This window comes from Neophocaena asiaeorientalis, unplaced genomic scaffold, assembly GCF_003031525.2.
Source record: "Neophocaena asiaeorientalis asiaeorientalis breed wild unplaced genomic scaffold, Neophocaena_asiaeorientalis_V1.1 scaffold629, whole genome shotgun sequence".
Lineage (NCBI taxonomy): Eukaryota > Metazoa > Chordata > Mammalia > Artiodactyla > Phocoenidae > Neophocaena > Neophocaena asiaeorientalis.
The window spans coordinates 7,256,783-7,279,196 of NW_020175468.1; the positions used below are offsets into that span (position 1 = coordinate 7,256,783).

The 22,414-nt window shown below is 57.3% G+C and overlaps 1 protein-coding gene across 2 annotated transcripts; it reads right to left on the reverse strand.

The window, feature by feature from the left end:
- Positions 1-2,715: 2,715 nt before the first annotated feature.
- Positions 2,716-21,993, reverse strand: LTBP4 (latent transforming growth factor beta binding protein 4). 2 transcript variants are annotated; one of them, XM_024768714.1, is made up of 30 exons: positions 21,939-21,993; positions 21,230-21,421; positions 20,828-21,075; positions 20,649-20,751; positions 20,210-20,284; positions 19,998-20,120; positions 19,262-19,426; positions 18,309-18,458; positions 18,079-18,210; positions 17,345-17,476; positions 17,135-17,260; positions 16,242-16,367; positions 15,506-15,748; positions 14,903-15,028; positions 14,695-14,814; positions 13,827-13,955; positions 13,478-13,603; positions 13,064-13,186; positions 12,719-12,850; positions 11,580-11,711; positions 11,375-11,500; positions 9,885-10,031; positions 8,324-8,587; positions 7,962-8,033; positions 7,571-7,699; positions 7,217-7,363; positions 6,095-6,247; positions 4,742-5,122; positions 4,194-4,346; positions 2,716-3,123 (listed from the first exon to the last, which is right to left on the reverse strand). In XM_024768714.1, exons 2-30 carry the CDS (start codon positions 21,291-21,293, stop codon positions 2,969-2,971), a joined length of 4,302 nt encoding a protein of 1,433 aa, XP_024624482.1. In that variant the 5' UTR covers positions 21,294-21,421; positions 21,939-21,993; the 3' UTR covers positions 2,716-2,968. The 2 variants fall into 2 exon arrangements, with proteins under 2 accessions (XP_024624482.1, XP_024624484.1); XM_024768716.1 differs by lacking the exon at positions 11,375-11,500.
- Between the last annotated feature and the right edge of the window lie 421 nt (positions 21,994-22,414).

Sequence of the window (22,414 nt, forward strand, 5' to 3'; positions counted from 1 at the left end):
TTTTTTTTTTTTTGTGGTACGCGGGCCTCACTGCTGTGGCCTCTCCCGTTGCGGAGCACAGGCTCCGGACGCACAGGCTCAGCGGCCATGGCTCACGGGCCTAGCCGCTCCGCGGCATGTGGGATCTTCCCGGACCGGGGCACGAACCCATGTCCCCTGCATCGGCAGGCGGACTCTCAACCACTGCGCCACCAGGGAAGCCCTGGCAATGCGTCTTTGTCCCTCACTGGAGCTCCATTAAGGCAGGGACCAGGGATTTCTTGGGCACTAAAAATGTCAGCAGCATTGTCCAACACAAGGGCTGACATACAAAAAAAAAGGGAGGGGGCATTTGAAGGATATTTGTCTTCCTTACCCGTAGGCCTTTGCTGATGCTGTTCCCTCCGCCTGGAACACCCTCCTCCACGGCTTCGTCTAGCTCATTTCCCCATATTGTTTAGGTCTCAGCTCAGACATCTTCTCCAAGAGCCCTCCCTAGCTCCTACCGCTTACGGCTGGGCTAAAGTTTGTGTTCTCTGCACTCGCTTATTACAAAGCAGATATTATATAGAAAATATTTGTTGAATGAATGAATGACAGGTCAGTGTTTGGGCCAGGGTCCCTGTATTAGCTGAAGGGTCACTTCTTGACTCCCTTTGTAGAGTTTCTTTTTCTTTTTAACCACTTCATTGAGCTACAATTTACCTACCATACAACTCACCCATTTATTACTATTTTTTTAATTGGGGTAAAGTTGTTTTACAATGTTGTGTTAGTTTCTACTGTACAGCAAAGTGGAGTTCCCTGTGCTATACAGCAGGTTCTTATTAGTTATCTATTTTATACATATTAGTGTATACATGTCAATCCCAGTCTCCCAATTCATCCCACCACCACCACCCCCTTTCCTCCCTTGGTGTCCATACATTTGTTCTCTACAACTCACCCATTTAAAGTGTACAATTCAGTGGGTTTTAGTACAAAGTTGTGCAACCATCTTCCCTTGGTGAAGCTTTGAGCCTCTCGCAGTCTGACACCCTTCCGTGCCAAGGTCCCTGTGCTAAGTGTTTCTCACTGTCCCATTGAAGGGGAAAGAGTCTGGCCCCCAGGTGAGGAAGATCAGGTGAAGAACAAGATCTAGCCATCTGCCCTCACCATCTGACCAACCACAGAGCTTGGCATTTCCAGGAAGCCCTCGGGTTATGATAACAATCACTGAGCACTTGTCAGATGCCAGGTGAAGTTCGAAGCACTTGACATACAGAATGATTCATGTAATCGCCACCAGCACTCCTGTAGAGTAGACACTATTGGTATGATCCTCCATGTGGCACCAGTGGGAAACTGACCCTTCCTGAAGCTCATGAGGGGTCAGGTCAAGAAGGAGCCCCTGTTCCCCACTTATACAACTTGAGCTGAACCTGGAAGATTAAAATTGATATCTCGTGGACCAGACCCACATGGTGGTTATAAAAAATATTATTATTTAAAATGGGGACATTTCCCTCTCTGTTCCATCCACTCCTTAAGCAGAATGTCCCTGGTTGCGTACCCTCACCTTTGTACTTTGATTTTCTTATTCTGCACCTGCTTCCCTCTAGCATCACTCACCTGGTCCCTGAAGCATTTGAGTGTGAGAACCTAACACTAACAGGTGGGTGAAGAATGACTCAGGTACAGTCTTTGGTATTGTTTTTTTTTTCCAGTGCCAATGGGCTCCCCCACTCGACTGTCCCCTGTCCTCTGAGCCTATGCTCATCCAGGCTTTTTGTTCTTTTGGGGAGGAGGAGACCTTTGGACTCCCCACGTGGTCAGCAAGAAGGCAGCGGCCACTGGGGAGGAGGTCCGTGCTGGGCTGTTTACCATCACACACACAGCTCATCCCCACCTCCACAGCCTTCTGTGGCCACCCACCAGGACTGCCACTCCCTGCTCTGCCACAGCCAAATCCCAGCTGGAGGCCCAGGTTTGGATGCACCCCTCCAGTGACTACTGCTCCCACCTCCTCCCCATGGCCCACTTGTACCAGAAAAGCTCTAAACTTCTTTGGGGGGAATTCCCCGGTGGCGCAGTGGTTAAGACTCTGCGGTCCCAATGCAGGGGGCCCAGGTTCGATCCCTGGTCAGGGAACTAGATCCCACATGCATGCTGCAGCTAAGAGTTTGCATGCCACAACCAAGGAGCCAGCGAGCTGCAATTAAGGAGCCCGCCTGCCTCAACTAAGACCCGATGCAACCAAATAAATAAATTAATTAACACTAATAAATAAATAAACTTCTTTGGGAAACAGAGGAAATCTGGGGTTCCCTGAGCAAAGAGGGAGCGCCCTGAGCAGGGGCTGAGGCTACCCCAACCCACCCCTTCCTGGGGCCTCATACAGGGGGAAGTGGGGGCTACAGACAGGATCTACGGAGAGGGTCAGGAGTATTAAAAATCCAGAGGTAAGACCTCTCTCGAGATCAGAGAGAGAATGAAACAGGGAGATAGGGAAAGAGAAAGACACAGCAACAGAGATCAAAAGACAAAGACACGGAGAATTAGGCAGAGAAAACAAGCAGAAAGGCAAGAGACAAAGAAACAGACATAGGAGAAGAGCAAAGACCAAGGGAGGCAGAGATAGACCAAGTGACAGAGGCACGGGAATGAAGAAGTAGGGACGGCGAGAGGATGTAATTTAGTAGCTCAAAGAACAAACTCTAGAGCCAAAGTTTGAGAAACATTAGGAAGACAGAGACAGAAGATACAAAATAGGTGTTTTTTAATTGAACATTTTTATAAAAAGGAGCGGGAATAAGAAGGGGACCATGGGCTAAGCCCGGGCCCGCGGCGTCTGTAGGAAGGGTACTCTTCCTCCCCGTCTGTCCCCTCTACCATCCTCTCCTCCGGGTCCAGCATCCCTGTGCGCATGCGCGAAAGCAGGAGGGAAGGTGTGTGCAGCAAGGACTCCGCGTGCGCAGGCGCGGAGTGGGCGGTCCAGGGCTGCTGGGACTCAGGCCCGGGGCCTGGCGGGCGTGCAGTGGTGCGGCTCGTGCGAGGGTGCGAATCCTGGGCGGCAGATGCAGCGGAACGAGCCATCCGTGTTGACGCAGCGCGCGTTGACGCAGAGCTGGGCGGCGGCCTCGGCTTCGTCACACTCGTTGATGTCTGAGGAGGGGGGCGCATACCAGGAGCGCTGTTCAGAGCTGGGGACCCAGGAGCCCACGTCCCTGGCCCCTGAGGCTCCTGGTGCAGAGGGGTGTGGATGCTGAGCCTCCTGTTGGAGTGGAATCCAGCCACTACCACCTGTTGGCTGTGTGAGCCTGGGCAGGTAACTTAACCTCTCTGTGCCTCAGCTTTGTGTTCTGTGAGATGAGTGTGGTAGCCCCTAGGACACTGTTTTTGTTAGAAAAACAATACTAATGATGATATCAACAACAATAAGTGCTTACTCTGTGCCGGACATTGTTTTAAGTATATTACATGTATTAACTTTACCCTCCCAATAACCCTGTGAGGTAGGTACTGTGCAAACTGAGGCCTAGCGTGGGGAAGCCCCTTACCCCATGTCACACAAAAAGCCCACACTCTTCCCAGGGGGTTCACAGACCAGCTCACAAAGACCCCGAGTGCCCAGCCCCCTGCCAATTTCTTGGCTGTGAGACTTTGAGGAACTCAGTTCTCTTCTCTGAGCTTTACACATAGGCCTCACTGTCATTGTAAATCGATGTTCACGACTCTATGAAATGGGTTCTACGACTATACTCATTTTTCAGGTAAGAAAAACTGAGCAAGGGACAGTGACCTGTCCGGGGTCACACAGCAAGCTGCTGGACCGAGCCTGAGGTCTATCCAACTCCCCCCAGAGTCCCTGATTGTAACCACTCTGCTTTACTACTGTCTAAACTAGGCAGACATAATTCCTATTCGATGGGAAGACTGAAAGCTCTTCAAAGAGGTGAAGCAAACTGCCCAAGGTAGCCCTGGGAGTTCTTAGAAATCACGCCTGCAGGATCCTATCCTTCCATCCTGCTTCAGGCTCAGCCCCAGTGCTGTGGTCGGGCTCCACTTTCCTCCCTGCTTGTCCTTCAGGCAAGCCCCATCCCTGAGCAAAAATTACTTTCTGCTCGCCACCGGGGCTGGCCGGTCTCCTTGACGTCCCTGATTACCCACCCCTAGTAAAGGCTTCCACCCTCTCTTGTACCCCACCTCCATGCTGGCCCCGGCCCACCCCTCACCGACGCAGGCCATGCGGGTCATGTCCAGGCGGTAGCCGTCGAAGCAGTCGCAGGTGAAGCCCTCGGGGACACGCACACATCGGCCGTGGGCGCAGCCGTCCAGGATCCCGCACTCCTCTGCCTCCAGCCCTTCGTAGGGCCCAGCCTGGGCGCCTGCGAAGAGTGCGGGGACTCCGGGGTTCGGGTGGGGCCGCGCCCCAGGTTCGGTGGGTTCCCTTCTAAAACTGCCCATCCCGCTCCAGGACTCTGGGGGGCGCTGTGAGGCCAGGATGTTTACGTCACTCTGCTCCCTCTAGCTTTCCTTCTGTCCTCATCGCTTTCTAGGTAGGTCTACAGGGATGTCTCCATGCCTCTTCATCCCTGCTCTCTGTCGCTCTCTCCGACAATATCTCTGTTTTCCCATCCCTCTGAGCCTGTCTCTCCCGCGGCTTCTCTTTGTTTCTGTCTCTGTCTCTCCTCCTCCCCCTCCTTTCCTCCCTGCCCCATCTCCACCTCTCTGCACACCTGGCTTCTCATCTTTGTCCCATCACTCGGGCCGCAGTACTCACCAGCATAGCTTCCACCTTCAGGCGACTCCTCAGGCTCTGGGACGGAGCCACGGGTGTCGCGCGACCGATAGCGCCAGCGGGAGCCCGGGCCGGCAGCTGCAGGAGCCTCGGATTCACCGTAGGGGCCACCATCGTCCTCGAAGTCGGGCATGTCGAAGGGTGGCGTCCCGTAGGGGGCCTCCCGGCGCGCGAAGGGCCCAGGTGGCGGTGGGTAGGGGTCATAGGGTAGGACGGGTGGCAGGTACAACTCAGGCCCGTACGGAAGGCCCTGGTAAGGTGAACCTAGGTCTGGGCCATACTCGTAGGGGAGTCCAAAGCCACCTGGCCGCGGGGGTCCATACGAGGGGGGGCGCAGCACGTTGCACAGGGCCTCAAAGTCATCTGCGAACAGGAGCCAAGCCTAACAATCAGCCCTTGCTTCCTCGGCACCCATCATTCACGTCCCCCCTCGGGGAAGAGAAGCCCGAAGGAGAGGGTGGGGAGGGCCATGGGCTGAAGCATTAGAAGGGCTTCAAAGGAGGAGACTGGGATTGGAGGCTTGGGGTCAGGGGTTCTGGAGCCAGGATTGAAGGTCTGAGGACTGAGACGGGGACTCCAAGGCACTGGGATCAGGAATACTGAGGACTGCAGCTAGAAATCAGGGTCCACGTGCTGGAATTTGGGGGCCCATGAGACCTGGGGCTAGGGGCCTACAAAAATGGGATGGAGGTGTTTTAGGGACCAGGACTGGGAAGTACCAGGGGCCTGACGGGTCAGGATGCATGGGAGGGGATCTGAACCATGGGACCTGGAAGTCAGAGGAGCAAGGGCCTAGGATTGGCACTGGTTTCCCAAGGGCTGAGAATTGGGAGACTCGGGGCTTTTTAGAGCCAAGGCATGGAGATCTCTGGAGCTGTGTGTTGGCTTCTTAGGCACCTGGATGTGGGTATCCAAGCCACTGGGACTTGGGAGGTTTGCGAGCTATGACCAGAGTCTGTGAGCCAGGATGGCAGGATCTGAGCAACTGGTATTGGAGGTCTAAAGGTCCAGGATTTGGGGGAGGGGTCTCATGGGCTGTCTTGGGCTTCTAGAGACCAGGAGTTGAAGGTCTGAGAGATCAGACCTTAGGACCTTTTGGGCTTTCGGGACTGGAACTAGGAGACCTGCTGAGTCAGGCCATGGAGTTTCTGTGGTTGAGGCTTGGAGGTCTTTGGGTTATGACTTGGGGTCTAAGATTTAGGAAAGCACTGGGACATAGGGGTCTGAGGGACCAAGTTTTGGGAGACCTTGGGGTCTAAGACTAGGAGTCTGAGGACCTGGATTTGGAGCCTGAGGGGCAGAGTCTTGGAGTGTGGCCCAGGCAGGTGGCAGTACCTGAGTCCTGTGCTGGGCAGAGGGCACAGTCCATGCCCCAGGCCTCGCCATAGAGGCAGCAGCACTCCGTGTAGGTGGCCTGGCGATCCAGCCGAGGGCGACTGCACACGAGGTCAGCCCCCACTTCCTGCCAGCACACTCCCAGATTGTCGTCTGAGGGCAGAGACAGCATGCATCAAGGTGGGAAGACACTCAAGCCCTCCCAAATGCTCAATCTCCTCCCTGCTGGAGCAGCCCAGCCATCCTCTGCCTGTCACCAAATCCGTCTCAGCAGCTGTGTGTGATCTGACTCCCAGAAGTCCTCTGAGGTAGCTCCAGATGAGTACGGGGCTTGGTCTGGCACAAGGCTATCATATAGGAGGGTGATAGGGTCTGAGAGGAGGATTCTATCCAAGACTGGCCGCTGCAGGGCTCTGTGACCCCAGGGCAGTTGCTTTCCCTCTCTGAGCATTGTTGAATAAAGTCTCAGGATGTGGGAGGACGTTGTAGGAAAAGGAATTGGGAGGAGAAGAGACTTTGGGTCAGTGGGCAAAAAGAGAGAGAGGACCCAAAGAAATAAACACAAACACATCGAAAGAGTCAGAGACTCAAAGAAACACGGGAAAGCAAAGATGCAGAGAGAAACAGACCTAAAAGCAAAGACAGAGGCAGAGAGTGTCAGAAATTCAGAGAAAGGCCTAAAGACAGAACCCACAGAGGGGTGCAAAGAGACAGAGACCCACAGGGAAATAATAGAAAGCACACTTTTAGCCCTTAGTAAGACCAGGTCCCATTCTGTTCTTAAAAATAAAATTCCTCAGAGCCACCCTATAAAGTAGGGGCTATTACCAATCCACCCACCCAATGTGCAGAAAGGAAGTTGGGGTCCACGAGGCGATAAGGAACGTGCACGTGTACACAGGGCCAGTAAGTGGCAGGGAGGCTCCTCTACAACCTTCGCCTCTAACGAGGCCCGCTGGCCTCTTGTTCCGAGAGTCAAACACCGAGACCAGAAGCTAAATGGGGCGTGAAGGGGCGTGGCCCGGGTGCGGGCGGGAGGCTGAGCAGGGGTAATGAGGGGCTGGACTGCTTGGGAGAGACGGGGCGGGGCTAACCGGCGGGGCGGGGCGGGGGAGGGGTTACCGAGGCTCTGGCTCTCGTTGGAGACGCAGCGGCGCCCCGAGCCGTCCAGCACAAGTGGGGGCTCGCACGTGCAGTGATAAGAGCCTATGGTATTGACGCAGCGGCCGCCCTCACAGGCTGGCTCCTCGTCCGCGCACTCGTCGTTATCTAGGGAGGCATGGAGGAAGTGATCAAGAAGCAGCCCTCTCCCTTTTCCCATTTCCCCGGTGCATTGACGGCGGGATAGATGGAGTCTAGACTCCAGGAAGGACTTCCTGCTGGGGGTGGCCACATTCCAGAGAGGAGCTGGAGTGGCCAAGTGTTGGGGAGAGTCCCAGGCGGGGGTGTGAGTGCCGGTGGAGGTGGGGTTCCTACCGATGCACTCCAGGCGCTGGGTATGATAGTAGTAGCCATTGCTGCAGTAACATGAGTAGCCTGGGGCCGTGTTCACGCACACGCCGCTCTTGCACACCTGGTCTCGGAAGAGCTGGCACTCGTCCACGTCTGCGGGAAGGATGGTCAGAGGCACACCCCCCATCAAGAGAGACGGGGGTGGGGGTGGGGGGAGGCAGGCCAGGTTGTGGGGTGGGCTGGATGGGGGGTTGTAGCTGCGGGGCATGATCAGGGAAGAGAAAGACAGATGGCAAGAGAGACCCAGAGGGAGAGATACAGGAGATAAGGGTGGGAGGGGGAGAGACAGAGATAAAAAAACAGAGATAGGGTGAGACAGAGCTGGGCCTGGGGGCTGAGGGTGGGCGGGCCTTACCTCTCCGGAGGCTCGGGTCTCCGCTGGGTGCCAGGTAGCCCCGGCCGTGGGGGCACAATGACTGGTACTCAGCTGCACACAGAGACAAGGCTGAGCCCAGACACCCGTGCCCCAGCCCCTGCCTTGGGCCTGCCTGTGCCCACTTGCCTCAGTGCCCACCCTTCACTGCCCAAGTCTACAGCCCCTGTGCCTATTTGTATCCACCTCTCAGACTCGCGCCCACCTGGCTGGCAGCTCACTCTTGCCCGTGCAATACCAGCACCTCAGTCCCTTGTCCAAATGTGTCCCTTTGTCCCAGTCCCACGTCCACCTATTGCTACCCAAACCCTCCGCCCTGTGTCCACCCAGCAGCCCATGCCCACCTGTCTCGGTGCTTGGGCACTGCTGGATGCGGCAGCCGCTGCCCCAGCCCTCACCCACAGTGCAGCAGCACTCCTGCCACGTCACGTTCCGAGCCAGGATGTTGTCACATGCGTCCGGAGCTGCCGTGTCAAAGTAGCACTCCCGGCGCCCGCTGCCCACAGGGCCCTGCCGAGGTGGGCTGGGCCGGCGGGACGGGGGTGGTGGGAGCCTGGCTGGCAGACTGGGGCTGGCGGGTACGTGGGGCTGCGGGCCCGGGAACGTGCCTGAGGAGACAGTGTGGGCTGAGCCTCCAGCCCCTATGTTATGGATGGAGAAACTGAGGCCCCCATGTGGCAGAACCGACTCCACACCTCTCAGCATCTGTCATCATCTCTCTCCCATTCTCACCTCCTCTAATTTCTGTACCTCTTGCCGCCCCATCTCACTCTCCCAAGCGTCCAGCCCATCATCCAAGCTGCAGTTCAGGTAGGAGAAGAGGGGATTTCCCTGGCCTCCTGGAGGCCTCCCTGGGGCCTCACATCCAACGTGTCCCAATCTGGTCTCAGAATCTTCATACCCAAATCTAGACCTAGGCCTGGACACCTCTCCCTGACCCAGGCAGCCCCACAGCCCATCCACTTTGGCCTCTTGAGCCCCTCTCCCACCTGCCCTCTCCTCCCCTCCCATGGCCCTTGCCTTGGTCCAGCCCTGTCCTCTCTGCTCAGGTCCCAGCCCCACTCCAATCCACCTTCACATGGCAGCCAGAGGAAGTTCCAAAATCTGATCATACCCCTCTCCCGCTCAAAACCTTTCCATGGTGCCAGAGTGCCCTCAAGAAAAGTCCAACCTCCTGACCACGGTAATAAGTCAGTGTGGTCTGGCGCCTGACTCCTTCTGCAGCCTCACTTCTCCCCACCCCTTCCCTTGCTATGTAGAGCATGTCACCCTGAACTTATTTCAGTCCCTCAAACATGTCAGGTCCTCTCTTGCCTTGCCAGGCCTTTGCCCTTGCTGTATCCTCTGCCCAGAATGCCCTCCCTCATCCACTTCGCTTGGCTTATTTCTACTCATCCTACTACTCTCAGTTCAGACATCCCCTCCTACAGGAAGCCCTCCCTAACTCTCCTTCAAGGCTGGGGAGGCACCTCCTCTGGATTCCCACCACGCCCTAGCCTTTCCCATCATAGGCTTGTTTGCTCTGGCCTGTGCCTCGTCCATCCCAGTCCCGATTCCTCTGGGTTGATACCATCAGGTTATATTGCCATCTGCCCCCATTGGATTGGGAGGCCCTTGAAGACAGGGTGGTCTCTCCTGGTCACTACTGTGTCCTCAGGGCCCAGAAAAGGGCCTAAACTCAGTGAACGTCTGTTGAATGAAGGAATCTGGTAAAGTCAGAACCAGGATCTACTTCTCCTGACACTGAGTCCCACACCCAGGTTAACTCGTGTTCTGAAGGCTTTTGTTGTTTAAGACAACAGCCTCTAACTGACGGCAGCTGTCCACATCAGGAATGGTTAGATCCCATTATTTTTCTGCGGGGCCGGCAGCCATCAGTTACGTAGACATTGATCTCAGTCTCACCAGCAGACGTCCGAGGGGGAACACAGCGCCCAGTCATGGGGTCAAACTCCTCAGGGCTGTTGGGGCAGACACAGAGGAAGGAGCCTTCCACATTCTCACACAGGGCAGCTCCACACACACCCTGTAGCGTTTCACATTCATTCACATCTGTGAACAGGAGACAACAGGGAAGAGGGAGTCAATGGTTGTGAACTTCTGGAATTCCATAAGTCTAAAAGTCTGGGCTTTGAGTGTGAGTATTTTAATGGCCCAGATCCCATCATCTGCTTATCTTTTGGTGACAAACCCTGAATTTCCCTTGGGAGCCCTCTGCTCCTCCAACCTATGTTTTGAGCAGGCCAAGCAGATTGCTGCATTTCTCTGATTCAGAGACAGGCAGTGACCAAGCTGGGCCAATCAAAGCCAGTCCTGGGACTCGTTCTAGAAATATGGAGAAAGACCCTCCCTCTGTAGCCAGGGATGTCAAGCTAAGGATGTCAACCAGAGGTGCTAGGGCCACTTTTGTCATTGTGAAAAGAGAATCTGCCTGGAAATAAATGCATTAGAGGATAGCAGAGCTGGGAGAACAGCTAGCCTTGTTACAGTTCCTGGATCCACGTACGCCTGAAGTTCAAATATTTCCCAGGACTTCAGTTTAATGCCCTTTAAACAAATGAAGCCTGTTGTGTTTGCATTTGTCAAAACTAAGTGAATGTGTAATTAAGACTCATGCATTGCACTGTATGTAAATTGAACCTCAAATAAAAATATCTGTAAACACAAACTGAACTCTGGTTAATGACATGCATTATGCACAGAAGAATTTAGGGGGAAGTATATCGAAGCTTGCCATTTAATTTTAAAATTCTATCCAAAAAATTTTGTGGATTAATGGAAAGATGTGTGAGGAAACAAGCATAACCAAATGATAATAATAGAATATAGATCATGGGTATGCTGATGTTTCATTCTACAGGCCTTTTAACTTTCTGTATGTTTAGAAAATTTCCTTGGAATTTCCCTGGCGGTCGGTGGGATTTCCACAGCGCTTTCACTGCCGTGGCCCGGGTTCAGTCCCTGGTTGGGAACTAAGATCCCACAAGTTGATCCTCGTAAAATGTTGGGGAAAAAATAAAGGATGTTTATGTACACTTAAGATTAGTGCAGTTTTGGAACTTCCCCGGCAGTCCAGAGGTTAAGACTCTGCGCTTCCACCGCAGGGGGCGCGGGTTTGATCCCTGGTCGGGAACTAAGATCCCATATGCCGCGCAGTGTGGCCAAAAAAAAAAAAATTAGTGCGCTTTTACTACTTTATGCATGCATTTTTAAAGCATGCCCCAAATAAAATCTGGATAAATAGGGGTTCCTGAGTGACATGAAGATGATCTTATATTTCAAGGTCTAAATTCCATACCCTTAAAGTTTACATGCATTCAGATCTATGGAGAGAAGCAGGGCCTGACAACCTCTTCCCCACCCTCTGGCCCCACCCACCCCCTGGAGCCCCGTACCCACGCAGTGACGCCCGTCCCGCGCCCCCTCGTAGCCCTGGTCACAGAGGCACTGGAAGGAGCCAGGCAGGTTCTGGCACATGGCATGGGCCCCGCAGAAGGACCGGTTCCGGCATTCGTCCACATCTGCAACCACCAGACAGTCAGGCCATTGCTGGACCTTCTATCCCCTCCACATCTCACCCATTGCCCCAGGGACACCCACCCTGGCATCCACCCCCTGGCGTGGGCTGGTAGCCAGGGTCACAGGCCGGTGTGCAGCGGTAGGAGCCAGGGGTATTCTCACAGCGCTGGGCTCCACAAATCCCTGGGCCATATTCCTGGCACTCATCCACGTCTGCAAAAGAGTAGGGAGGGGATGGGGGAAGGAGAGGGGAGTCACAGGCCTGGATTCACAGGTTCCTGGTGCTGCTTCCAGTTCCCATGACTGAGAAGTCTCTGAATCTGGTATTCTAGGAGTCTGAGCTTCTAAAAATCAACAAGCATTGATACCTCTTAAGGCCTCGTTACCATTCTCGTCACTATTCTCCAAATAGCCTAAACATGGTCCCGTCTCAGGGCCTTTGCACTTGCTGTTCCCTCTGTCAGGAACACTCTTCCCTCAGCTATCTGCATGGCTCCCTCCCTTGCTCACTCAAGGGTCTAGGTCAAGCCCTCCTAGCACCCCTACCCCTACTGCCCTGTCATCTCTGTCCATTTATCCTGCTTTACTTTCCTTCTTAAACTCCTTATATCCATGTAGTTATTGGTATGCTGACTGTCACCTCCCTAGAATGCAAACTCCACGTCGGCAGGGATTTGTGCCTGTCTTGCTCCTCATTGTATCCCCAGGGTATAGAACAGTGCCTGATACACAGTAGGTGCCCCCAAACTGTTTGCTGCATGAATCGAGTTCATATTTACATATTTCTTGTCTGTCTCTCCCCCTAGAACGTCAACTCCATGAGGACAGGGATTCTGTTTTACTCATTGCCTGTTCTACTGCCAGTGTTGCACACAGTAGGTGCTTAATGAATTCTTGTGGAATTAATGAATGAGGTCCCATGAAACTAGATTTCCACGAATCGGGGGTCTGGCAACCCAAGAGCCCAAGGCAGTCCGCAGTCATTTCATCTGTTCCACAAAATGCTAAGCTTGGCCTGTTTCCTGACAGGAGTGTCTTCCCCTATCCTCCTGCCTCCCCTCTACAAAAAAATATAAAGACACGCTGGTGGCTTGTTTCCACCACGATTAGGAGAGACTTAAGTACATTGGTTGGGAGTCCTTTCCCTCCCCTCCCCCCAAGTCCGTGAGGCTTGGAGCCGGCTTCTGCCACTCTTCGTGGGGGTGGGGCAGTGGTCTCACCGTCACAGGTGCCCTCAGGGCCTGCGTGGTAGCCAGGGTCGCAGTCGCGGACACAGCGGTAGGAGCCGGGGGAATTCTCACAACGCTGGGACCCGCACAAGGCCGGGCCCCGCTCCCGACATTCGTCCACGTCTGAGGAGGGGAGGCAGGGCAGTCAGATGGGAGAGGCAGGGAGGCAAAGGAAAAAAGGTGGAGGAGTCAAGGAGGGGAGAGTCAGAAGAGGGAGGCGGGAGTCGCAGGAAAGGGGAAGGGAGAAAGCAGCAGAGGAGAGGCAGAGGGGGGAGACAAATGGGGGAGACCAGGAGGCAGAGGCGAGAGGGACCAGGCAGAGGCGAGGCCTCTCACCGAGGCAGGAGGCGAGGTCTGGGCCAGCGCGGTGTCCTGGAGGACAGACGCACTCGAAAGAGCCGTCGGTGTTGGTACAGATGCCGCTCTGGCAGAGGTCCTCCTCGCTGCATTCGTCCACGTCTGCGGGACAGTGTCGGAAACCACAGGCGAATCTCCTTCTTTGCGTAACATTCCAAGCCACGCCCCTCCACCGCCCTTTCCCCGCCCCTCCAGCTCCAAGACCTTAACGCCTTCCCCACCTGCCTTAGGCTCCTCCCTTTCCTGCAAGCCCCACCTCTCCGACGGGTTTGGCTCCATCCTTTCCATTCACTGCCCAATTTATCCAGACTCCGCCCTTTCCCCTTTTGCCTCCCTACTCCGCCCCTCCCTTTCCCCACCCATTCCCGATCCAGGCCCAGCCTGGGTACGGACCGAGGCAAGAGGCTCCGCGAGGTCCGGGCCGGTAACCGGGAGCACAAGTACAGGCAAAGGAGCCGTCGGTGTTGAGGCACTCGCCGTTGGGGAAGCAAAAGTCGCCCTCCAGGCACTCGTTCACGTCTAGGGTACCCAGAGATAGGGCTGCGGGGTTACCAGACCCGCCCCCCGAGACCCAAGCCCCGCCTACAAAGGAGCAACCCTGTCCCCCAAGCCACACCCCGATGGCCGGTTTCTAAATTCCACCTGCAGTCCCTTAGTCCAGCTCCCACCTCCCCACCAGGCTTTACCCAAGGAAGCCAAGTCCCGCTCCCAGGCTGTCCAACCGTTTCCCCGCCAAGCCCACCTGCGCAGGGCCCGGGCCGACCAGGTGGTGCCCGGTAGCCTGGCGCGCAGGTGCAGCGGAAGGAGCCTTCAGTGTTAGTGCAGTGGCCATGGGGGCCGCAGGAGGCGCCCGAACGGCATTCATCCACATCTGTGGGAATGGGCATTTCAGAAGGGGTTCTGTCTAGGAACACACTGATGGATCCCCTTGGGGGAGAGGGGTCTGAAGAAGGTGATGGGAAGTGTTTGGGGTTGGATATGAGGTGAAGGCTCCATGGCAGAAGTGGGTAGGGGAGACTGGGGTTGGGGGTCCTTGAGTCTGGGTTTCTGGGAACTCCCTGTGCCAGGATCCTGGGGTCAGGTGAAGGGACTCTGGACTGAGACAGGGGTCAGACATTAATTAGGGTAAGGGGGTCAGGTATTATAAACCAGGATAATTAGATGGCATTCTGGTGAGTCAGGGGCCAGAGTCTCTAGTCAGGGGTCAGGGTCCAGGATCGTGAACACAATCAGGCCCCGGGGAAGGTACTCTGAGAAGGGGCGGGGGCAGTGGAAGAGGCAGCATCAAGCATCACACAGAGTCACGGGTTGTAGTCAGGGTTGTGGTCAGTAGTTATGTTTAGGTCAAATGTCACAGTCAAGTTGAGGGTTCATTGGTCACAGAGTCAGAAGTCACACTCAGGGCCAAGGGTCGTGGTCCCCAAATCAGGAACTGCAGTCTGATCAGGGGTTCATAGTCTAGGTCAAGAATTGCAGTCAGGCTCTGGGGGTTGTGGTCCAGGTAAGGGGATTGAGATCCAGGTTAGAAGGTTGTAGGCCAGGTCAGGGGTCATGATCTGGGTCAGGAGGCATGATGCAGGTTCAAGGTCACACCCAGGGCCTGATCTCACCAGTACATCGGCCATGGTGCAGGTGGTGGCCAGCAGGACAGGCCCTGCACTGGAAGGAGCCAGGTGAGTTCACACACTCCTGCCCAGGACATGCCAGGTGCTTCTCACACTCATCCACATCTGGGGAGCAGAGGAGAGGGTGGCTTTGGAGGAGTGGCCCAACGCCCCCCTCACCCCTCCACGCTCCTCCCTCCCTCCCCGGCCTCACCCTCGCACTCAGAGCCGGTAGCACTGGGTTGGAAGCCCGTGGGGCAGACGCACTGGAAGCTGCCTTCTGTGTTCTCACAGCGGCCATAGGTGCAGGGCGGGGGGCTACGGGCGCACTCATCCACATCTGGGCCACAGGAGACCAGCGGGGCTGAGGAAGGGGCCTGGACCCATTGCCATCACCACCCACCCCAACATTCTACTCTGGAGGAAGCGTCCTGGACTTCGTTCAGGCTGCTCCCTCCTCCCAGAAGGACAGACCCTTTCATTGTTTCCCCATTAATGGTCTCTCCAGCTGCCAGGATGCGGCTAAGGCACCACCTCCTGCATGTTGCCTTCCCTGACTCAGAGCTGTCCCTGCCTCAGGATTCCCACAAGCACGAGGATATCATCCAGAAAACGAGGAGGAATGGAGAGCACCCTCATATGTGGAGAAAGGGGAGAAGAAGCTGGAGCCAGCCCCTCCCCAGCCCCTCAATACCCCCAGGCCTCTGTCCCTGTCCTCCTTCACTGAGCCTCATCACTCTGCCTCTCTGTCTCCCAAACCTGTCTCCAGTCCCTACAGCAGATGGAGGTGAAGTGGCTTTGGGCTCAGCACCCTCACCTTGGCAGGGGGCCCCCGGCCCATGGGAGCGGAAGCCAGCAGGGCAGGCACAGTGAAAGGAGCCTGCTGTGTTGTCACAACGGCCTGGCCCACAGGGTGGTGGCTCCTGGGCGCACTCATCCACATCCTCTTCACACGCTGAGCCCCGGAAGCCAGCCGGGCACACACAGTGGAAAGAGCCGGGCAGGTTCTCACAGAGCCCTCGGCCACACAGGCCTGGGCTCTGGATGCATTCATCCACATCTGCTCAGAGCAAGGGACCAGGTCATACCTCCTCTAGGCCCCTTCTGCCCGCCCCCATGCTCTATTCTACCTCCCTGACCTCCATCGCTCTGACCTTCCACCCTCCATCATTCTGCCACCTTATCCGTCATCATTCTAACTCTATCCTCCATCCCTCTACTTCCTCAGTCCCTGTTAAGCTGCTTGTCTGCTTCCTAGAACTCTGTCTTTCTAGTCCATATCAGTGGGCCTCCTTAAACTCTGTCCTCCATAACTCTACCCCTTTCCCCATTAATGACGTCTCCATCCCCCATCCCTCTGCTTCTCCATCCTCCATGACTCAGCCTTTCTGTTTTCCAACACTTGGCCTCTCCATCCCCAACAGGCTGCATGTCTGGTTCTCAGAGCCTGGCCTCTTTCTCCCATCAATCAGCCTCCCTCTGCCTCATTGCTCGGTATCTCCATCCCTCACCACTGCCGCTCTACCCTTCCCCCTACATGCCCAATCCCTCACCCTGGCAGCTGGCTCCGTGGGGCGCAGCCTGGTACCCAGCGGGGCACACGCACAGGAAGCTGCCTGGCGTGTTCTCGCAGCGCCCACGGTCACAGGGTGGCGGCACGCGGTGGCACTCGTCCACGTCTGCGGGCACAAACCGCGTGGCTGGGACTGAGGCAGACACTCCGCCTCCTCGCCTCCCCCAGAAGGCCTGGGGAGGCGGGGAGGCGGCGAAGGCAGGGGCGGAGTCAAGCTTCGGCCAGCGCCAGGCCGAGGCAGGAGCCAGGGGCGGTAGAGGGGCTCGAAGGCGCTCGGTTTAAGGCTGAGGCGGAGCTTCAGCGGGAAGGACAGGACAAGAGTTGGGGACCCAGCTTGGGCAGAGGCAGAGAGGAGGACCGTGAGGGGGGCAATTTGGGGAGGGCAGGGCCTGGGGAGGGCAAGGGCGGGAAGAACAGCTTTGGGGACCGAACAAAGGGGAGGCAGGAGCGAGGGAAGGGGTGGTTCGGGGACGGGGCACTGGTGTGGCAGGGTGGAAATCGGGAGTCATGGTGAGTAGATAGGTTGCAGCAGTTGTGGGACAGGGGAGGGGCCTTAGAGAGGGCAGGAGCTAGTCTGGAATATTGAAGGGGCGGGGCCAAGGGAGGGGCGGAGCCGGGACCCAGTCAAGGAGAGGGGCGGGACAGTAGTACGGCAGGGACCGGCCCCGACGGGAAGGGCCGGCTGGGCCGGAAAGAGGCAGTGGCGGGGCCGAAGTGAGAGCGGAGCTGGTTTGGAGACGGGGCCAGGGGCCAGGGGCCAGGCCAAGGCAGTAGTTGGGCTGAAGGGACGTGGGGAAGAGTGCGAGGGCGGGAACTGCTCCAGAGGGAGAGCTGGAGCGAGACCCCAGCTGGGGTGGGGCCTGGATTTCTCACCCAGACACTCCGCACCCCGCGGGCCAGCTCGGAAGCCCGGCCCGCACACGCAACGGAAGCTGCCTGGCGTGTTTTCGCAGCGCCCGGGAGCACAAGGCGTGGGAATGCGGCGACATTCGTCCACGTCTGAGGGTACGGAGGGGTCTGGTCAGGAGGTGACAGGGTAGAGCCGCCCGCCCCGCCTCCGTCCTCCCCCTCGGCCTGGCTCACCAATGCAGCGCATGCCCTGCGGGCTGAGCCGGAAACCGGAGTCGCACGCGCAGGTGTAGCCACTGGGCCGGGGAATGCAGCGTCCCGGGCCGCAGACCTGGGGATTACGTTGACACTCGCCTGCAGAGGGACCTGCGGGGGTCCAGTGAGCCAGGGTTCCCCCATCTATCAATCTTCTGTCCCTTTCATCCCAGTACAATTCCCTCAGATCCTCTGCCTAAAACATCCTCCTGGATGTCCCTCCTCAAGCCCAGTCTTCCCCCTCTGATGTCGCTCTCCTTTATCATGGGACATTCTCATCAGATCCTCTGCCTGAATCCTCCCATACCCAGTCTTCTGCCTGAGATATGTTCTTAGTGTCCTCCGTGAAAAATTATTATTTGTCTCATGTTAACTGAGCACTTACTATGTGCCAGATACTTCAGAGGCAGCTTGCTGAATCCTCACAATGATCCGCATTTTATAGATGAAGAAACTGAGCCTCAGGGAGGTTAAATTGACCTTCCCAATTGACAGAGAACTTGCACCCAGGCTTGCCTGACTCCAGCTCCTGATGTAACCACCACCCCACCCTTCAAACCTTTATCTTTCCCCACCCATTCCTTAACTCCTCTGGCTGTCACATCCTTATCTGTTCTATTGTAGAATCTTCACTTTGGAGCCCCCCACCCCCCACCCCGACCTCCTGCCTGTAATACCACCATCAATGCCGCTGATTCCCTCTAAGACCGCACCTGATTCAGGGATCTCCGGACCAGTCCAGGCAGGGATGCTGGGCAGGGGAAGCTCAGGGCCCGGACGGGGCTCTGGCCTCGGTTCTAGCCGTGGCTCAGGCCGGGGTTCTGGGCGATGAGTGGGCAGAAAGCCTGGTAAAGAAGGGCTGTCAACAGTGGAGACCTGGGTTTGGGGGTCCCCACTCATCTCCCCTTGGAGACAACACTCCCTCCTCCAGAAACCAGCTCACCTGTGCGTGGCCGGGAGGTGGAGGATGGGGCACGGGGCTGGCTGAGGGACACTCGGGGTGGTTCCTGGCCCAGGGGTCTGGTGTTGTAGCGGAGGTCAGAGGCCGAGTAATGGTAGCCAGGGCCAGCTGGGCAGATCTCCCGAAAACCCTCTGGACACAGGAGAGGGAAGAAGATGGGCAGAGAGAGGGCAAGAGAGTAGGGGAGAATGAGAGGGAAGGGGGGTGGAGAGAGAAAAGGGGGGCGGCTAGGGTCTGGCCTTGGCCGTGGGTAGGGCTTAGCCTGGGAGTGTGTTAGGGGTTTGCGTTGTATGCTGAAATGGGGTCTAAGAGTGGCTGGGGGGACCTGGGGTCTGAGAGCATCTGGGGGGAGTGTAGTCTAAGGGAATTAGACCCAGGGATGTTCTGGCATGAGGGTAGGGTGGACATGGGACCAGCTTCAGGCCCCAGTGGCCAAAGAATGGGACATCTCAGAGGCTAAAGGTGGGACCAAGGATGCTTTTCCCTCTTTGGGATGATGGCAGGGACCGGAGTTGAGGGCAGGGTCTGGTTTGGTGTCTACAGGGAGGTTGTGGGGTCTGGTTTTATGAAGAAGCAAGATTGCCTGGGAGGTGTCTCCGGGAGGGGCGTGTCTGGGGCGGGGCCCAAGGCGGAACCTAGGTTGAAGGCAGTGTCTCAGAAGCTGGGGAGGTGGCCAGAGCCTGGGAACAAGGTTGGGTAGGCAGCCTATCTCAAGGGCTAGGGGAGGTCGAGGCTGGGGGTGACGCTCGGCAGACACAGCCTAACTTCAAGGTCATGTGCAAGCCAGGGTGGAGTCCAGTCTGAAGATAGGCTGTCTCAGATGCCGGGTGCGCGGCCAAGGCTAGGGCCCAACCCGGTTGGAGGCGCTGGGGGCGGAGCCTAGAATGGGGGCTGTTTATGTCAAGTCTAGAGAAAGGCGGGCAGGAGGCGCTCACCTGAGCCAAAGGGTGGGCAGAGCTGGCAACCCCGGCCCCAGGCTTTGCCTACGCGGCTGCAGCAGCAGATCTGTTTGGTGATGTTGCGTAGAATGGGCAGCGAGCAGCCGCCGTCGCGGAGCACGCGGAAGCAGGGCCCCTTGGCCTCTGAGATCACGTGTTGGGCTGGGGGTGGGGGAGGAAATTCTTCAGGGCGGGGTTGGGAGTGTAGTGGGACTAGGGGATCTGGGAGGTAGAGAAATGGTCCCAGGGAGGGTTCGGTGGGTGTGAGGGGCATTTGGGAAAGCTCTGAGAGAGTCTGAGGAAGAGCTGAGGGGTCTGGGAGGTCTGAAAATGGTTTGGGGCTTGAGGAGAGTCTGAGGGGTGAGTGAGAGAATCTGGGAAGGATCTCAGGATCTGAAGAAGGTCTGGTGGTCGAGAGAGAGAGGAGGAAATTTGGGGGCTTGAGAGGAGCTGATGAAAGTCTGGGGATCCTAATCCAAAAGGTTTGAGGGGTTCTTAGAGGAGCTGAAGAAGGTTCAGGGAGTCTGAGGGTGAATGAGAGTCTGAGATGAGACGTTCTGAGGGGGATCTAGGAGTGACTGGGTGAACCTGGGGTCTGGGAGCATCTGGGGGGAGTGTGGTCTAAGGGAATTAGACCCAGGGATCTGGGATAGACCCAGGGATACCCTCTGGCATACCCTCTGGCATGAGGGTAGGCTGGACATGGGACCAGCTTCAGGCCCCAGTGACTCACAGATGCAGCTGCTGCGGGACGAGTCAAGCAGAAAGCCGTCGGGGCACACGCAGGTGTATCCGCCATGCGTGTTCGCACACTCCCCGTGCTGGCAGCGCCCGCCAGTCTCGCACTCATCCACATCTGCGAGGGAAGGGGTGGTTCCAGTGGCGTCAGGGGCAAGCTCCCAGCCAGCCCCGTCCCAAGCTCCTCCCACGCCTGCCCCAGCTCACCTTCGCAGGACCCATTAACCCTTTCAAAGCCAGTTGGACACGGTCCATCTGGGACGCCCACTTGGTCGGAGTTACCTGTAGAGAGAGGAGAGAGTTGGGCCGGGGCGCGCGGAGTGAGATGGAGTGGGCGGGGTCGAAAATGGGGTGGGAGGAACTAAAAGGTGTTGGGTGTGGTTTGAGTGCATGGTCAGCCTTAGGTTGGCGATCTGCATGGGTAGGCCTGTGGCACAAAGGCCGAGTGAGAACAGGGTAGCCAAAGTCAGAAAGTGGGGTGGGTGGTCCCAGACGGTATGGGTAGGTCTAGACTGGAAATGATCCCCACAACGGGTAGGCATGGCTAGAATTTGTGTAAGGGTATATCTATGGGCAGAGAACAGGAAGCAGCGGGGTTCTCACTCCTCCCCAGCTCCAAGCACCTCGGGGACATCCTGGGGCTTACCCAGGAGCTCCGAGCACGACTGACAGTCGTGAACGCCCCAGGCCAAGCCGGCCCCTCTGCAGCAGACTTCCTGCGTCCGGAGCCCGGGCAGCGGGGACGCACACTGTGGGGAAGTGTAGGGTGAGCGCGCCCCCGCGCGGTGGCACGCTCCGGGCCCCTCCCCACCGGCCTCCTCTCACTTCGCCTCCGCGCAGCTCCCGAAAGCAGTAACCGAAGCCCGAGGCGTCCGAGTAGCCGTCCTCGCGCGGCGCGCTCTGTGCCAGCACCGTGTAGGGCGCTGCCGCCTCCGCCCGAGCCGCCGCCTCCGCCCGCGCCACTGCCTCGGCGTCCGACTCCTCCCAAGGGCCGGACACACGCTCCACCTGGTGCACCACCACCGACGCCTCCTGCGGGTGCTCCACGTGGACGCTCACCATAGACGCCACGCCTGGAGAGAGGCACGGGGTGGGGGGCAAAGTGGGAGTAGGAATGGGGCGCGCTGGAGAAGGGTACTTAAGAGAAGGTAGGAAAGATGGGAGTCAAAGGAACGGCAAGGTGGTGGACAGAGGGGGCGGAGGGGACTCCGGCCGCACTTTCCTCACCATGCTCATCGTCACGGTGGTTGGCCAGTGGCATGGTGTACACAGAGCGGGTGAAGCCTGGCATGGCCGGGGCCGGGGGTCGGGCGCCCGATGAGTGCAACTGGCAGAACTTGCCAGCGAAGTCCGGGGGACAGAGGCAGCGGTCAGGCTTCACGCACACACCTCCGTTGTGACAGATCAAGGGACACAGGACTAGGGGGAGAGCGAGGACACTCAGGGCCGGCAACCCTCCTTGCATCGCCCCTGGGACGAGCGCACTCAAACGAGCTCAGTCCCTAACGTTGCAACTACATCCTCAAAGGTATCACTCAGTTCAAAGTCGTTCCGCCATGAGCTGTCTTGAGTCATCTCCCCCTTAACCCTGGCCACTTGCATTGGCTGGGTCCAGTCGTACAGCCCTTGAAGGTATAGCTCCGCCCACTGGGTCCACTCGCCACGCCCTCCAGCTCCTTTTTCACTTTCATTTCACCCCGCCCTCCCTCTCAAGCCCCACTTTCTGGCCGAGTCCACGGCGTACCAGCCCCGCCCAGACAGCGTTGTACCCGCCCGTAGGCTCAGCCCCGCCCACTCTAGCTCTTGCCTTCGCATTTAGCACCGCCCATCTTTTACCGTTCAGCCCCTCAGACCCAACGCTGGTCACTTCCATTGACCAAACCCACATTTTGCCACTCCCTGGCACTATCCCTTGCTCGCACCTCCGTCTCCTTACCATTCTAGGCACGCTCACACCCCGTCCGGCAGAATCCACTACGTTCAAGCTCCGCCCACAGGCTGTGCGGTTTCCCCCCCCTCCCCTTCTACGCACCCTGCCCACATCACCTTCTTCTACCCGAGGGATTGTAAACCCCGCCTATCAAGGCGTCTAACCTGCTGCCTTTAGCCCCACCCACCTTCCTTTCCTCAAGTTAATTTGCCCTGGCTCACTCGCTCACGCTCCTCTCACCCCACCTCCCGGCTATCTGGACGTCCTAGCCACCCCCCGCCCCCCACGCTTTGTCTCCTCCCACCTCCCCTTGGCTCCGGCTCTCCAGTTCTAGCTCTGACTTCCCGCCTCCAGTAGCCCCGGGGCGGGGGCCAGCGGGAACGCGCCAGCGGCGGGGGCAGGGCGGCGGCTCCTCATTCCGGACCCTTGGGGAGCCCCGGGCCCGCTGAGCCAAAGAAGGCCGGACGTATCTTGCGAGGGCA